We start from the raw sequence: 16,926 nt of genomic DNA, 5'->3' as shown, positions 1-16,926 counted from the left end.
GGCGGGGCGGGGCGCGGGCCGCGCCGGGCGGGCTGACAGGCTGCGAGCGCGGCGGCGGCGGCGGGTGGCTGTGGCGCAGCGCGGGGAGCGCGGCTGGGGCGCGCAGCGCGGCTCGGCTCGGCCCCTTTCCCCTCCCTTCCTCCCCTCGCACCGCGCTTCCCTCCTCGCCCGCGCACGGCGGCGGCCCGTGACCCGGGAAAGGGGGGGAGGAGGAGGAGGAGGAGGAGGAAGAGGAGGGGGGGGCGGCCCGGCCCGGCGTCGCTCCGCCGAGCCCGCAGCACTGCCGGCGGGAAGGGGGGTGGGGTGGGGGGGGAGGGCCGGGGCGGAGGTGTGAGGGGGGCCGCGGGGATGAGATAAGCGCGGCGGCGGGGGGGCATGTAGGCAGCGGGCGGCTGTGCCGGGGGACGCGCTCGGGGGAGGCCCCGCGGGGCGGCTCAGGTGGATGCGGGGGGCGGTGTGAGGCGGGGGCGCGGCGCGGGGGGCCGGGGGCTCTTCCCCCGCCTCGGGAGGCGGCGGCGGGTCTCGGGGGGGAGCGCTGCGGACGGCTTCCCGCAGGGGGACTTGAATTAATTACTTTATTTTTTTCAAGGGGGGGGTAGATTTGCCTTCCCCCCCCACGGTGGAGAATTGGCGCCTGGAGGCGGCGGCGACGCTACCGGAGGGGCCCGTGCGCGCCGTGCTCCCCCCCGGTTTGGCTTCGCTCCTGGAGGAGTTGTTTTTGTTGTGTTTGGCGGGTTTTTTCCGGCTTTTTTTTTTTTTAAATACAAATCTGCATATTGATTTTTAAACAAACAAAACAACGCGCCCCCCCGCACACGAGCCTGCCTCTGGGAGGGAAATAGCCAGGTGAAATCTCACTCTGTTTCCATGGACAACCCGTCCATTATCACCCAGGTGACTAACCCCAAAGAGGAGGAGATCCTGTCCTGCACTCAGGATAAAGGTGAGCTGCCTTCTCTCTCGCTCTTTCCATGTTCTGTTTTGTTGTTCGTTTTTTGTTTTTCTTTCTGGAAATCGCTGCTTAAACATGCAAGTAGTAACAACTTGCGTTTCTCCGTGACCATATAATCCTCTCTGGGCTGCTGGGAATAGAGGAGGACTTGTTGGGTTTGGGTTGTTTTTTGTTGGGTGTTTTTTTGGGTTTTTTTTTTGGTGGGATGAAGGTATTTGCATGAAGGTCTCTAAAACTGCTTGCTGGATACAGCTGAGAACTTGTTACAGTGTTTAAATACTGAGTTTAATCAGCAAGTTATTTAAATAAAATACTCTAGTTCCTTTAGGGTCGGCAAGGTAACTTTGTAAGGTTGATTTGTAAGTTAGCGCCCTGCTTCAGGGGAAGGATACCTGTGCTGGGTGTGTTGGAAGGTTTTGAAATCTCTGCTGTGAGGATTTTAAATTCTTATTCCCCGTATTTTGGAAAAGAGGGTTTCCTGATTCCTCTCTGCTTTTCTGTATTTCTCCCTGCCTCACATTTAAGAATCTGTGTTGCTTTCAGGTTGGTTGGAGGATTCTTGTGCGTCTCAGAAACACGGGCTACTTTTAAAAGCGGGCTCTGTTTACTCAGTTGTTGCTTACGTAAGGCATCACACTTGGCTTGCGTTTTACTCCAAAATAAGATGAATCCAGCCTGGCCGAAGGAGCTGCTTCACCTCAAAAGTCTAGATGTTGACAGTTGCCATTAACCTTGCTTGCTTTTGGAAGCTCCGACAGGTTTTGGTCTTTAAGTGGTTGTGTCCTTGCAGCTGGCCATGAGAAGGGTATGGGTAAGTGGCAGGGTTCAAGTTCTGGGGAGTTGTGTGTGTTTGCTCATGGATTCTGGAAGTTATTTGGATATCGATTTTATGCTTTGTTACAGGCAGTGCTGGTAAAAAGGGGGGAAAGGACAGAAATCAGAAGTAGTGTGGGGATATTCCCTAGTAGGTGTGGTAATAGATCTCCTAGTAGTCTTCTAAAAATGGTAGATTGATATATTGCCCCCTAAAATCGATGCTTTTAGTATCCAGAAAGCTTCCATTTTTGTGTGCCTCATCCTGTGAATAGCAAGGAGTCCTGTATCGTTGGAGAAGTTGCTCCCTGTTCTGTCTTCTCATGTCACCAGTGCTGACTGTAGAAGCATGGAGGTAGATTAAAAAAAAAAAGGCCATCAGGTTGGGGGGTGTTTGAATGAAAAATTATTTTTTTGTTGCTCAGTATAAGAGTGCTCACGTAACTCTTTAATTCATACTGCTTGTGAAGTGATACTTCCACCTCGAGGCCTTGTTTGTCTCAAGACATTTGTGATGTTTTCGTCCTGTTTGGCAGTGTTGAGCGCGGGGTATCTACAGCGAATAAGGTGCTGGTGCTCTGCCTACGATGTCTGCTAAGACCTGGTTTGGAGTAGACTTAGGTGATACTGTACTTGGATGTTGTGGTCTTAACGGCCCGTAGTGAAAGAGCTCCATTAATCTTGTCAGCAGCTGATTGAAATTTTAGTGTAAAAAAGGCAGTTGAGACAAGAAGAGGGAAATTTGACAGCTCAAAGTAAGAGTAAGCATCCACATCAAACAAGTGTCTTCAGAGTCCTCTGTGCAGTGAGCTATGCTGTGTAGCGAAAATATGCATATAACTTGCATAACTATGCAGTAACTTGCATAATATGCATTGTGTTCTTGCTATTGGTTTGGCTTTGGCAGAAAATCACGATAGTCTTAATTGCACAGCAGGGGCTTTTCAGACTGCGTGTTAGCAGGAGTGGGCTGGGGGAGAGCGGAAGGAGGGTGGTTGGAGTTGGAGACAAGAGGGACACTTCAGCGTGATCTTAATAAGGAGGTGGATTACCGTTTTTTCTGTAAATTTTTTTTTAATGTGGTTAAAGTGAGTGACTTGGATCAACTATGTGCTCTGTGGTGAGACTCTCGAATCGCACCAGAGCAACTTTTGCAGAAAGAGAATTGCAGGTCTGTCCGTCCTGGGCTCTGGAAGGAGACGGCTGCTTGCTCCTACCTCTTCCACTACAGGTTTTCCCACTGCTCGAGGTACGGAGCTTGTGAAAACTCGTTGCGCTACCTGCCTTCCTTGCGTGGTTGCATATGGCGTCACCCAGTTTTCTGTTAGATTTCTTCACGGTTTTAGCAGAGCCTTTAGGTCCGGTGAGCTACGAGAGAGCCCGAAGCTGAGATGATGGATGCAGATAGGTTCTTAGTGGGAGACTGATGTCTGAAGTGAGTCTTCATTGCTAATTCAGATTGAACTGGATGTAATGGTACAAAATGGCTAACAAATATGTTAAGACATAATGAATTAACTCTTTATTCAACAAATACAAGAATCCCCTGAGCCTATCTTCTGAAATTCTGTAATGCAGTGAATTGCAACATCACTGTACTGTGTAAGCAAAGGCTGTCCAATTTAATGAAAACCTGCTTTTTTTCCTCCGAGTCTAGTGTTTGACTATAGAAATGTGTTCCAGGGTACTAACTGTCATGTAGTGGCTTCAGGAGTCAGGGTTTTCTTAACGTTTTTTGGGACCTTCTGTCAGTGTTTCTCGTTTAAAAAAAAAAAAAAAAAAGATTTTTTTTTTTCTTGTTGTTGAGCTGGAAAGGAGCAGCTTTATAGTATCTGAGCTAAGTAATGCATGTGTATACCTTTAAGTGTTTGATCATTTTTTTCCAAGATTTTTTTGAAGCATTTAATCAGCCATGAGTCCAGCATTTAGCTTGATTTTTTTAAAATATATTTATGTTTTAAAAGAAGCCTGATGTACAGTATATGCTTATACCCAATTTCTTTCGTGCAAGGCAGCACAATTGGCAAGAAACAGAGCTCTTCTCTGGTCATGGGGCAATCATGTTTTTAGGTAAATATTGTGCTTTACAAAAAAATGCCTGAATATTTTCTTGCTAATCCAGATGTATTAAAAATTAGCTTTTGAGATGTGAAGCAACTTAACAAGTGACAGCTTGGTAAAGAGGAGCTTATTAATACTAAGATGGAATTGTTAACGTTTATTTTTAATAAACAGTAAAAAATTTAGAAGGGCGGGGGGGGAAACAATCTTGGTACAAGAACCATTCCCTAATATGTTGCCACATGGTGGTGCACTGTATTTAGTTGTCCGTCAAAATGAAAGCTGAGCATGGAAAGTTGCAACAATCATATTTTTTTATTATTATTATTATTATTGTAATGTTTGCTCTGAAATGCCTGTGGTGTTCATGCTCTTGGAGGATTTTTGTCCCTATCTCTGGCATTAAATCAGTTCTAGGAAATGGAAAAAACTTATGTTCTCCCAACTGGAAGTGATACGTAGACGATTAAAAAGATTTTGAGCACTAAATTCATGAAGAATTTAATTCCTTGTTAGCTTTTTAAGTAATGAAAGTAGTAGTTCTTCACAGAAATATTTTATGTTGTGGTCATTTGGCACTTCTGGAAATTGGAATCATTAACAAGACGTGTAACTTGAAATTAAAATGGAGACTTAAGTATGTGAAGAGGGGTTTGTTACACCAGTGGTAAATGTGGGCAACTAAGAAAAAAATGTAAAGAAAAACTGAAAATCTGAATCTCAGTATAATCAGCTCTACAGATCAACAAACCAACTGTTTATTTTATAATGAAAGTATTTATTCCTATTAATTAGTTGAACAGTGACCTCTAATGTGAAATCTGTACAGTTAAATCTGCAGAAAACAGTACAATGCTGACAAGTCTTTGCACTGAGTGTAATACAGAGAGTGTGATCATGGATGGGTAATAGGGATTCAGTTCAAAGAAGTGAATCTCCCTTTTTTACCTACATGCTTTAATTTGATCCTCATAACTGCTGCAAATTCTTGGATGTTTCCATGTGCCAGGTTAAGTAATAGCGTAATAATAGTCCAGGCCTCCTTCAGGTACCAAATCCTTCAGGTTGTGGCGGTGTGTTTTCTCTTTGCAGATACCTCTTTCCTGATTTCTATAAAATTTGTCTGTCAGCTGAGCATCTATTTTCAATTATTTAGAGTAACTGAGTGTTTTAGTGTATTTAGTGTATTTTCTTCTGCACTGAATTATTTGAAAAAGGTTCACAGTGGAACCTAAAGTGTTATAATTTGTTTTAATGAACAGTATCATTCCCTGAGGATGTTTTTGCAAACAGGCAAGCTTTTTTGACATCCTTTCTTTCAAATAATTGTGGAAAAAACAGCAATGAGACCAGTATTCATTATCATTTAAAGTAACACGTTCTTAAGATCTCAAGATAAAAGCCAAAATAAGTGTCTTTAATTGTGTCTTCAATAAAAAGCATTTTGAAAATAGCTGAAAATCTTTAGATTTAGTCTTTTTTTGCCATTATGTCATCAGGGTTCAGAGTACTCAAACATTTGAAGGTATGTTAATGTTCCTAATACGTATACACACAGGTATAAAGATGTAAAAAATAATTTTAATATATATACTATATATATAATATTAACTTCAGAATTGTAACATTAAAAAAAAAAAAAAGTGGAAACCACTCCAGCATTACATTGGAATGTGAATTGCTCACAGAGGGTCAAAATTTTAAATCATTAACTAATGACATAGTTGTTATATGAAACCAGAGTAACCATACACAGTAGATTTTATGTTCCGGGGGGACTGTAGTAACCTGTAGTAACCCAAAATTTGATTTACGGTACCAGTTAACAAGCTGGAGTGTACTGTCAGTAACTGAATGATAATTTGCACAAATATCTAATATTCAGTTCGTGTCTGTAAGCTGCAGCATTATAATTTCTTCATAGTGCATGTCATCTCGGATTCATATTTATTTCAGTGCGGTGATTTCACTGAAGTGTTCAGAAGTTTAACATGCCTTTTAAAAAACAAAGTTGACCTACATTTTGTCAATTCAGTATTCAGAAATGCAAACAGCGTTTTCTGAGATAATCAGTAAAATGCAGTGTGATCGATGCTACACTTCATCTTTCAGAATTTAATCTGAATATTACAAATAAGCCTCCAGATAACGTGTCCATGTTTGTTTCTTTAAAAAGATACAAAGCTAAAATGCCGAGCAAGTGAAGGCTAAGAGAAATGAACCTCATTTATTTGGTCAGTGTTGGTGAACAACGTTGTTCCTGTTTGTCTGGTAGATAGGTTTAACTGTGGGAAGCTTCTTTTTCCATGACAGGACATTTAATTTATGAGTTTTACTATCTTGTAAAAATCATCATTCAGACATGAAAATGGTTGCAAATTAGTTCTAGCCCACAATTTTTATGTATGTCGAATCTTAATTATTCACTCTGTAAGCAAGTATGCCTTTGTTTTCTACTAAAGTTTGAGTTGGAAGAGTTGTTGGCAATGACCACCGTGGTTGGTGCTCAGTATTACATTTTCCATTAAAAATTCAGTTTCAGGCAATCCTGGATATGGAAATGTTAACTTGGGGAGTGAAGTTGTCCATTACTCAACTCTACCCGACGGAGAATTTCAGACTTCAAATTGTATTTGAAGTCTTTCTGTCCACAAGATTTAACATTTTCCTGTTTTAAGAAAATAGGAAAAGCAAAGCTGGGTCTAACTATCTACATTCTTCCCTAGGTTTTTACCTACTGTGTGGATTGGTAGGGGAGCATGTGGCTGATCCCTCTTTCTCCTCCCTGACCTGGGGGATATATATTGCTGGGAAAGGAGCGAGGCGTGTGGATGTATGTAGGGCCAAGGAGAAGAGCCCAAGTGCTCCAGCCTGTGTGAGGGCCAGAGCAGAGGGTATGAGCTCCTGGCTCTCAGGGCTGCTGAGCCCACGTGGGGACTGAGAGTGGGACAGGGAATAGCTTTAGTGTCCGCTATGGGCTGCCGGCCTTGCTCTGACCCCATCCATCCTCATACCACTCCTGGGCAAGCGGGTACTCCCATGATGAAGTCGGTGGGTTGGGTGATTGTTCCCTTAGCCCAGTTCATAAGCATATCCAGAAAGGGGCAGGAATCTTCCAAGCTGAATTATGCCAATGTCTGATAGAGCTAATGAGCAAGCCTAGTTAGATGTTTAAAGACCACATCTGGATTGCTGCTAAGGATTGTACATCGTTTGATTCCTCTCAGCGGTGGAGACCTGTCTGAAGAAGCTCACAAAAATGCTCAGCAGCATCTCTGAAGTCCTCATGTCTCTCTTCTATTGGATGGTACTGATATAAGCTGTATTTTCAGCGCCGATCTTCCTGGCCAGGAGGCTCGAATAGGATGACATGGTATCAGTGAGTTTAATGCTTTGCTGAATTTCCAGAGCCTTTTGTGAGAGGCAGCAGGCAGGCAACGAGTGACGGTGTTGTTTGTGCTGTAATGTAGCCAGAGATGTTTTTAAGAGTTTTGCGCTGGAAGTGTTAATCTAAATTCTATTTTTGGTGGATTTTGACAGGAGCTTGCTTTATTTTTACTTGGATAGGTTAAGGTGTAAAATGGACATAGACGTGACAAATGTGGAAACCATAAGTAGCATGTAAATAGATTAAAAATATCTTCCAAGAAGTCTACTGTAGTATAACTTTGGCCTTTTTTTATATATTTTTAGAGTGCCTGTTATAAGACAGAAAAGTCAATGTAAGTCCTATACAGTCCAGTCCTTCAGTAGGAGTTACTACTCTGTAACATAGATATTAGAGGTAAAAATACCAGCTTTAGACAAATGAGCACAGAAAGTTCTGTGCGTGGTGTTGGGCCCATGTAAAGTTTGTAGGCTTTATTCAGTGTGTCATCAAAATGATCACTTACATAAAAGTGCCACAGCTTGTTTTCTCTGTACAAGACAATAAAGTATGATTTATAAAAGAAGAAAACCCCATTATTAGAAGTGATTTGCTGTGCTAGAAACTGGAATTCTGTTATCTGGAAAATTTATTGTGAGTTAAATCTGAATAAGTATGTGATAGACTTGGATTCTAAGGATGTCAGGGGTTTTTAAATGAGATATTTTTCCTTATTTCTTTTTGCAAGGAAGAACTATTACTCTGTTCTGAACCTTTATTAGTATATTTAAAGCCTGACAGACAGGGGCAAATAAGATACTGCAGGCTGTATTTTGTACAGAAGAGCAACGCCAAATGAAGGTTGTCTGGTCTGTCACAAAGTCTGTGTATGTAACTTTTAAAAATATTTATAAAAATTCAAGACAATTTTGTAGGAAACAAATACTTCTTGAATGTCAACCTGAAGTTACAGTTTGTATATTGATTTTTTTTTTTTTTTTAATTTAAAGACGAGTCATCTCTCAGGAGTAACTGGTCATCCAGTTCTGTCAGCTGTTTGCTGCTGCTGTTGCAGGGCCTCCTTATTTTCTTGATGGAAAGTGATGTATTGATTTTTGTTCACCCACCCCTCAGCTCTCTTGCTTCCTGCGTTGTCCTGCAGGATTCCCAGCAGAATTAGCAGTAAAAGTAGTCTTGGTGTTTCCTCTTCTGCTGTAATCAGCAGTAAAATTTTTAAACTTTCTTGTTTATCTGATGATTTGCAAAGCTTGGTCATCTCCTTGGTATACAGGACTCTGTGCCTCTGGGAATCAGAGGGAGAGGTGCGTCTCCAGCGCTTGGGGATGAACGCCTAGCCTCACAGAACATTTTGGGGTAGATGAACCAGTTTCCATCTTCGTAGCTGTTACAAAGAAGTTCTGCCATAACAGATATTGTTAGAGTGGACACATGTAGAAGAATCCACGCATATTCCTCTGAAGTATGTAGCTGTTCTGAGTGTGCGTTTAACAATTTGCATGCACTGCTTTATTTTTGTCCCCAAAAGCTGATTTGTATATACATGTCTGAATATTTACATATTTGCATTGGATACCCATGAATGCATGTACACGTGGTTGCTGGGGATCTAATTATCAGAAGGCTTTGGTAAAGTTCAGGATGTTACATGTAAGTTTTGGAGCTGTTTTGCAGTCTAAGGTTTGCTTGAATTGCGAAGCTGGCAATTTTTTCTACTGATAGTTCAGATAGCAGTACTCTGGAAAAGAATGGTCAACAGTGACACGTTCCTGGAAGGTGTTTAATCATTTATACTTGCTTCAGCTAAGCACATTGAAAGAACTAATACTTACCACCTGGAGAGAAAGGAACTTTTAAGATTATAAAGGACCTCAATAAACCTTCACAAAAGCCTTACAAATTTAAAAAAATTAGGCTTATGGGACTCATGTAAACTAAAACTAAAATTGGTTAAAGATGCACATTAACAATTTGATGAATGCAGTGTAAAGCAAAGCATTTCAGGAAAAACCATTTAAGCATGTCTTTTACAGTGATTCTTGGAGTGTAGCTTTGACCTCTGATTAGTGGTTTTTTTAATTCTCTCCCTTGCTGTGTTTTGCCTTCATGCCTTTTTCTCTTCTCATCAAAAGTTTCTGGATTGCAACAGCCGCCTCTTTTTGCTATGAAGTTTCAGGGGTTCAGAGGTGTTTGGCCCTGGTGACTGTGTCCTGGGATAACTCTGGAACGAGAAGCTATAGTAGATGTCTGGGGAGAGAGATGGTGCAGTGATGAGGAACCCTGGACCATACTGCATGGAAGGACTGGCCCCTGGCAAGTTGGCCAAAATGGCACAGGAGCTCTTGGATAAAGAGAGACGTTCTTGGTGTTTCTTCACTCACTGTTAAAATGTAGGAAGATAAAGGTCTTCATCTTGGGCCTGATACAGGATCACTGGTGCTATATAGCAGCTTTGGTTCTTAAAGCCAAGACATACTTCTTCTTCGTAACAATTAGTTAAAAGCCTTGAGTGAATGTTGTGCTGTATTTAAAGGGAGGAGGTGCATGAAAAATAACCAATAAAATGAAGTATGCCAGGGCTCGCTCCACAGTACAGCACGGCTTCAGAATTAAAGACAGAATATCCCATTTGGGTAAAAAGAAGCGGTTGCTCATGCATCGTATGGGTGACCTGCGTAATCCTTGAGAAGATATGGTTGCCAAAATAATTTATCTGGGAATTCCTAACCAGGATTAACTGGCAGCAATTTGCATTTATTATAATAAAACTAATCTTATGAAGGTACTTAAAAATAATACTATAAGGGTACTGATCGTATTTTTGCATATGGATCAAGGGTCATCAGTCAGTACGGGAAGGAAGGGAAAAACACCTTCACATAGTGACAGCTGAACATGACAAGTATTTGAAATGATACGTATTATGAACTCTCACCAACAGTTTTCCTGTGATGGGTTATGTGTGCTGGAAGGTGATTCCTTTCGCCAAGCTGGGCAGCTGCCAATTCTCATTCACTTCTTATGATATGAAGCTGGTTTTGTTGAGAATCAGTAAGTTGAAAATTACTTGAGAGTTTTGGAAGTGGAGGGTGGATGTGTTAGTTGGGCAATTAAAAAGAGAAAAGGAACAGGGTGCTGAATGCAATCTACAGTGCAATTCATTTGCTAATTACACATTGACATAAATTGAAAAGTCCCAGAAGGAGGGAGTTTACAACATAACTGTAAAACAGTTTGCATCTGTGTAGAGGTCTGTGCTTATCCACAAAGGAATGAGATTTTAAGTGGATTTGTTTAATCAGGTTTATCATGAGTACATAGTTGTGGGATTCCTTTTTCCTCACATTTCAAAGTCTCATGCCTTTCTGGAAGATTCCCTCTTGAGATTAAAGATGTCAAGGAAGCAAGTATGGTGAAGTTTAGTGGTGAATGAAAGTGAAACCTGAAAAAACACAAGAAATGTCCTTAATTTTAGCATGGATTGGATATTTGGATATTTTTAGCTCCAGATTATCATAATAAAACTGGCAGTTTAATGCAAACTGAGCCCTGAAATGCAAATGCCTTTTTTTCTGCCCCATGAGCAATTTGACACACTCCAGCAAATTCTTGCTGTCTGTATTTGAAAGGATGCTAACAACTTAGACACGCTACTTTAACTAGTATTACTACAAACAGCATTCACGGTTAGTATTAGGATAGAGGTTTTGGGGTGGTTTTGTTTGTGGTGGGTTGTTTTTGTTTTTATAAGGCTTTCAGATTTGTTGGCGCCCAGCATGTTACCCTACAGTTGCCACCACTTTTTCTTTTATAAATATGTCGTAACAGGAAGAAGGATAAAAATTTGAACAAAACTGGAAATCAAACTTGGCAGTTTTGAAATGGGAATCTGTTCAGGTCTCATTGCTCTATTTACATGCTGTACTATTACTGCTGTGTTTTATTATAAATTACCTGTTGAGCATCGTTCTGGCAGGCAAGTGAGCTCCAGGAGCAAAGTGTTCTTAAAAACGTCACTACCTCTGTTTTGGTAGTGATGGATTCTTTCAAATACCTTTAAATGGACCAGCTGTTTGTTAAACATAAGAGCTAAATGCTGTTACTATCTCATGTTCTAAGACTGTAATATTATTAAAAGGAGAAAAACAAGCTTTCAGACGAAACCTGCCCCAGATGCAAGAAACAACTTCTGTGGATTCTGAAGGGCTGGGTGCCCCCGGGTCCGTCAGGGAGGTACCATTTCCATTAGGTGCAGAGTTGCACTCAGTAACTACAATACCGCATCTCAAGAAAACAGGAGAATCCGAAGGAGGTTTTGCTTTATAATTTCTGTTCAAAGTGTCCTTTCAGGAAATGTCCTAAATAGAAAGAATGAAACTATGCCACTTCATTTTGCAATGTGTAATATGCTAGATTAAGCCCTGAAGTGCAAAACTTAATGTTGACCTTGTAGCTGTTCTGTTAAAATACAATTGTGGTTCTGTTAAAATCCAATTTCCACAGTGGTTGGAATTCCTGTTGCCCCAGATGGTTCTGATTCTTCCCCCCATGACACAAAAGTATTTCTTTCACCAAACTCTGTTGAAATAACTCTTGCAGTCTTCCTAAATTGTGTATCTAAAAATTAGTTGCTTTGCAATGTAAGAAATAATTCCCCTGTGCTCCTAGAACAGAGAAAACTGAAAAACCATCACCACCCCCCCCCCCCCAACCAACCAAAACAAAACCAAGGAAGCAAACAAACAAACAAAAAACCCCAGTAATACTAACAGGGATGTAAGCTGCGAAAAGGAAACTAATCATGAAAATCCCAGAAGGCAGCCTTTTGATGATGACCAGAAAGGCATGGCAGTACGATTTTTAGCAAGGTAACCTGGCACTCAGCCTGTACAAAGCACAAACCGGCCTCTTGAGAAAGCGGAATGTTAGTGTACAAGGATGTGCCTTTGTTTGAGTAGTGTTTGTACTAAAACATAGAAGTAACACTGGTTTTGTTTTGGAAATGTCTACAATGTGTACTAGAGAAAGATAAAAGTAAAATAAAGCTGGGCTGACTCATGGCAGAATATGGGGAGATAGTCCTAAATTCAACATGATAAGGTTAGTATCTGTTTCATTTAGGCTTTATTTATCTTTAATGGTGTGGATGGGAGGCCGTTGGAATTCATTTAGAATAATTTTATAAGTCTGTAGGTAAAAAATGAAAAAATTGTTAGTTTTTCAGTAAGCAGTAACGCACCTACTGCTTGCCAGGTTGTTTGCTGGTTTTTTCCTTTGTTAATGTTGCAAGGTTGAAGTAAAATGTTTCTAATGGCCACCTTAAATTACCAGTTGGAGTCAAGGTGGGAAAACAAAACCAGAAATCTATGAGTTTTTAAACTATTTTCAAGTAACTGTCAGCCCAATACATGCTGCTCTTTTAAAAACAAAACAAAAAAAACCAAAAAAACCCCACCAAACCCTGCGGATTTTTATTGTGAAGTTGATTTCTCAGGTCCCACTGTAGGTGGTCTTGGTGTGATAGCCTTCAAGTAACAAATGGTTTTATCTTCTCTTCTGCTAATAAGGTCAGTAAATAATTCTGTTTTGGATAATAATGACACAGTTTTGAACGGATAATAATTTTGGCTGGAAAACAGCTTCACAGTTTTCACCTTTCTAATAGCTGATAAGGTGATAGTCAGCTAGCTGGCTATTAGAAAGTATTTTACAGGAGTAAACAGGCTTTCTTGCTTTAATTAAGACCATATGTGTACAGCAGCTGTGATTGTTCGGGAATCTGTATCCTGTATTTTCACTTAAATAGCTGATAAAATGTTGCAGTTGTGGAAGTGACTACCAAGTCCAGTAGGCAGATGTTTTTGAAAGCAGTTTTTGTTTTGCTTTCTATTTCATCATACAAAGCAACCAAACATTTCTTGAGGTTTGATGGTCTTATGCTGTAATAAATTAAACACTGAATATTTTCCTATACCTGATATGGTTACTGTTTGAACCCAGTATTGAGAAACACTTTGTTATAAATATCAAGTTTACTAAGAGGCAAAGCACCCATAAATTCCTGTGTTTTCTTTGTGAAAGTGTGGGTTAACTTCTCTGTAAACAGTTATCTTTGCATGTTAAATAGTAGTAAAAATGTATTGAGCAAGAGGCTCGAATATGAGCATCTTAAATTCTTGATTTGTATTCTAGTGAAAGGGAGCAACCAGTATTTACTAGAGAAGTCACTTCTTAATTCTTCTAGGAAAAAATTTAAACATGTCAACTGAATGGAGGACTTGGATGCTTAACTTGAAGATACTTCTTTGGCAATGTTTGGATAAAGCGGACCACTAGCACCCTTCCCTCTAGAAAACATCATGTCTATTCATATCACTTCCCAGAGGTTAAATGCAGCCCTTGGAACAGTCACAGGAAATAATACCAATGTGCTTCTAAACCATCACCCGCCTTTTGGCCAACTATGCCACTTTTCTTAATTACTGGGAGGACCACATGTAATTATTCTTGCCCTGCATGAAGCCGGGAGGTGCCTGGAGATGTCCCAGGGCCCCTGCACTCATTGCCCATTGCTAACTGCCCTCCTCACCCGCTGGTTTTTTAATGCTATGTTTATTCACAAACACCACCTGTGTATTATTTCAGCATTTCGATCCTTTTTGAGGAAAAACTGAGACAGATATTCTGCTGTCCTTCAGCTGAGGATGTGTGTCTGAAAGAGATGCTTGCTTGGAGGAGTCCTAAATAATGCGATACTTAAATACCTGGTAAAACATTTTCAGTTAAATACATAAGCTGTTTCTAGCGGTGCTGGAAGTGCTTTCATGTGCCTTAACCGTGTGGTCAGGAACAAGATGATTTTCTTTGCTTTGGTTGATAGTTAGAGGTCTGGGTGTCTTCAATTTTGTTCAAGGTGTTTGAATATTTTTCCTTTTTTTTTTTTTTGATAAAATAATCTTTGATATTCAATCAACATTAACATGGCTTTGTCATGTGTGCATGTAAATAAGATGGTTTTGTTTTAATAACTGGTGGGGGAAACGCAGGTGCTTGTAGGATACATTTGATTGCACTCTTGTAGTTCTCTGCTTTAGGATGACATGAATCACGTCCTGGAGACTCCGTTAACAGTAAAGGAAGCATGCACAGTTTTTTCTCTGACCCCCGTGCTTGGTTGTGTGCAAAAATAGGTGGAATGGAGTTCAAAATCCTAATCTGACAATTTTGTCATCAGCTTCGCACACTGTACGTACAGCACTGGAGTCTGGCTGCAGTGAAGAGTAACCAGGGATACGGAGTTGCAGACTCCCACCGTTTATCTTTAGCCTCCTCTTCAGAGGAGGAGGAGGAGGAGAAGAGGGAAAACTTGGCAAAAAAAATTTCAGCGGTTGTTGGTGGTGTTCTGCTTCTCTAAGTTTAGCAGTGTTGGGGGTGGTTGTTAAAACAGGCTTTCAGATTTTGGAACCCTCTGTTCTGAGCAGCGTTAGGTAACGTGCTTCAGCATGCTGGCAGTCCATCCATGCTGCAGCTTCCCAAGCCAAAATACCTGGCTGAATTTAATCAGGAATTTAGTAAAAACGGGAGAAACTTAAAAACTTTCCCTGTTGCAGACAAGAATTGCATCGTTTGCTCACCAATAAACTTCAGGCAGCAAATGCAAATTGAGATTTGTGGAAGTTTCTTGTCACACTGAAGTCATATCACTTTACTCCATAGAGGCAAACCTGATCTCGGCATCAGCAGGGGCTTGTTGTTTTGCCACTGTAGAGAAACTTCTCCTTCTGTCTGTTAGGCAGCCAGGAGAACAATATAGAGGGTTATGGAAAGGCTGCATTATTGCAGGGGCCTTTCTGACAGTTTTCACAGTTTCTATAGGATGTTAACAAATCTACCATTGAAAAAAGCTGCAACTGAATTTGATAAAATATCGCCTCTACTAATTCCTTCCCTGATGGATTTTGCCAGCTGACTTCCTGAGTGAGTACCACCAACAATTTGATGTGCTTACCCTTCAGCATTTCCACAAAATCTGTGTTAATTGTCTGTTTCTAAATTAAATAAGTATACTTGTAAGATCATGTTCCTTTGCGTAGTTATTTATGAAAAGTCTTTGTGAGAAACATTTAGTTCCCTGTTCTTCTGAAGTCTGTGGCATCGAAGGAAGATCAATACTCAGCTCTGGAAAGGGAAGGGAGTTCATCTGGGATGATCACTGACACTGGCTGTAGAAGTAAAAGAGATGCTGTTGTGGAAGGAATGGGAGAGATCACATGTACATGGGTGTCTTGAGTGGGATTCTGGCTGGATTCATCCCATAGACTTACTGATAGTCCAGGGTACTGCTAAGGAAAAAAGTCATCCAAAGTCTGCATCCCATTAAAAGACTTGATACACTTCTCTTTTAACGTTTATATTCAGGAAACATAAATTAACTGCACTCATGGCAAAATTAATTTTTCATAGCCCTTTAGAACTAAGACTGTTTGGTTTGGTTTTTTTATAAATTTCATTTGACTTATGCTTTCAGTGATTTGGGTCTTGGCTTCAGGTCGCTCTCATTAGTGGAAGGAAAGACAATAGCAATAGAGGAGCCTTCGCCAAGCTCTGTGGCCATGCCTGGGAATGGGGGGTGTGACCACTACGCTGCTCGCAGGGCTTCCATCTTCCTAGTACCCATTTTCCTCCTTTCATGAACTTAGAGCTGTAATATTTTGGAATCTTGTCTCATCCCGCAGGTATGCGGGGCTTGGCACCTGTACAGGACCTTGTTTGTGTGAGCTTAAGTTCAAGGGGAGTCATTTTAACGCAAGTACTTGCTATGCATTTTGGATTGGCAGGGGTTGAATCTACAGCCAACTTTAAACTTCCGTTCTGAAGTTCTGCTTTAGGACCAGATTAAATCAATCTGTAAGCTCAGCTGAATGCTGTGTGATTCCAGTGGTGCTGGTCTGTGACTCTAAGGATAAAATTGAGCTCGCTGCTGGAGCTTGACACAGTAAGATTAATGATGAAAGCTTGCAGTTTAGTAAATATTTACAAGGCATTTAGCAATTAGTGAGATGCTAACGCTTTTCACCCTTTTTCTGTGATCAACAATTAGCAAGGTGGTATTTTATTTCTAGTGGCAAACTATAGTATCGTCTGCTCTTCCTCTACTATTGGTGTCCCAGGAAATAATTTAAGGGAATGAGGATGCCTAAATTGTAAGGAGCTGGAAAAAGAAGATAGGCTTATGTTTCTGGGGTAAACAGAAAACTGAGAAAAAGGAGAGTAAGGTAGCTAACATAAAACTGGAGGAAGAATGGGTGAAACCTTTTAAAGAGTTCTGTGTAATGTAAATGCCAGTTTAAGAAAAAAAAAAACAACAAACCTCGCCTTCTAGATGTCACACAAGCCGTTTTTAGCTTTTCTTACTTGGCAATATCATTTTTCAAGGTAAAAATACTAAGCTTTAATTTACTGTTACTTAAAAGAATTTAAAGGAAAAGGCCTGTTGTTCATACAAGGCCGGCAGACATGTTAGAAATGGATTATTTTTTTAAAGTAGTATTTTTTCAATCCATTATTGGTATTTCAGCTGTTGTAAATACTTGTGTATAATTATTTAAAGCACTGAGAGTGAGTTGTTTCATGTGTATCCAGGAGCACAAACTGTACGTAAATACCTGTTGTTCACCTTTAGGTAACGGGGTTTGTTATGGTGATAGATGTTGTC

General features: G+C 40.6%; 1 protein-coding gene across 1 annotated transcript in view; it reads left to right on the top strand.

Annotated features, from left to right (window-relative positions):
- The first annotated feature begins 248 nt into the window (after positions 1-248).
- Positions 249-16,926, top strand: part of CTDSPL (CTD small phosphatase like) — an 83,634-nt gene continuing 66,956 nt past the window's right edge. Inside the window, exon 1 of the mRNA XM_081996371.1 lies at positions 249-943. Coding sequence (XP_081852497.1) covers positions 868-943 — 76 coding nt within the window. The 5' untranslated portion in view covers positions 249-867. The remainder of the gene's footprint in view (positions 944-16,926) is intronic.

The sequence above is a fragment of the Phaethon aethereus genome, assembly GCF_964289735.1.
Source record: "Phaethon aethereus genome assembly, chromosome: 2".
In the NCBI taxonomy this organism is placed as follows: Eukaryota; Metazoa; Chordata; class Aves; order Phaethontiformes; family Phaethontidae; genus Phaethon; species Phaethon aethereus.
Note: the sequence above shows the minus strand (reverse complement) of the source record. Positions and strands in the feature narration are given on the sequence as shown.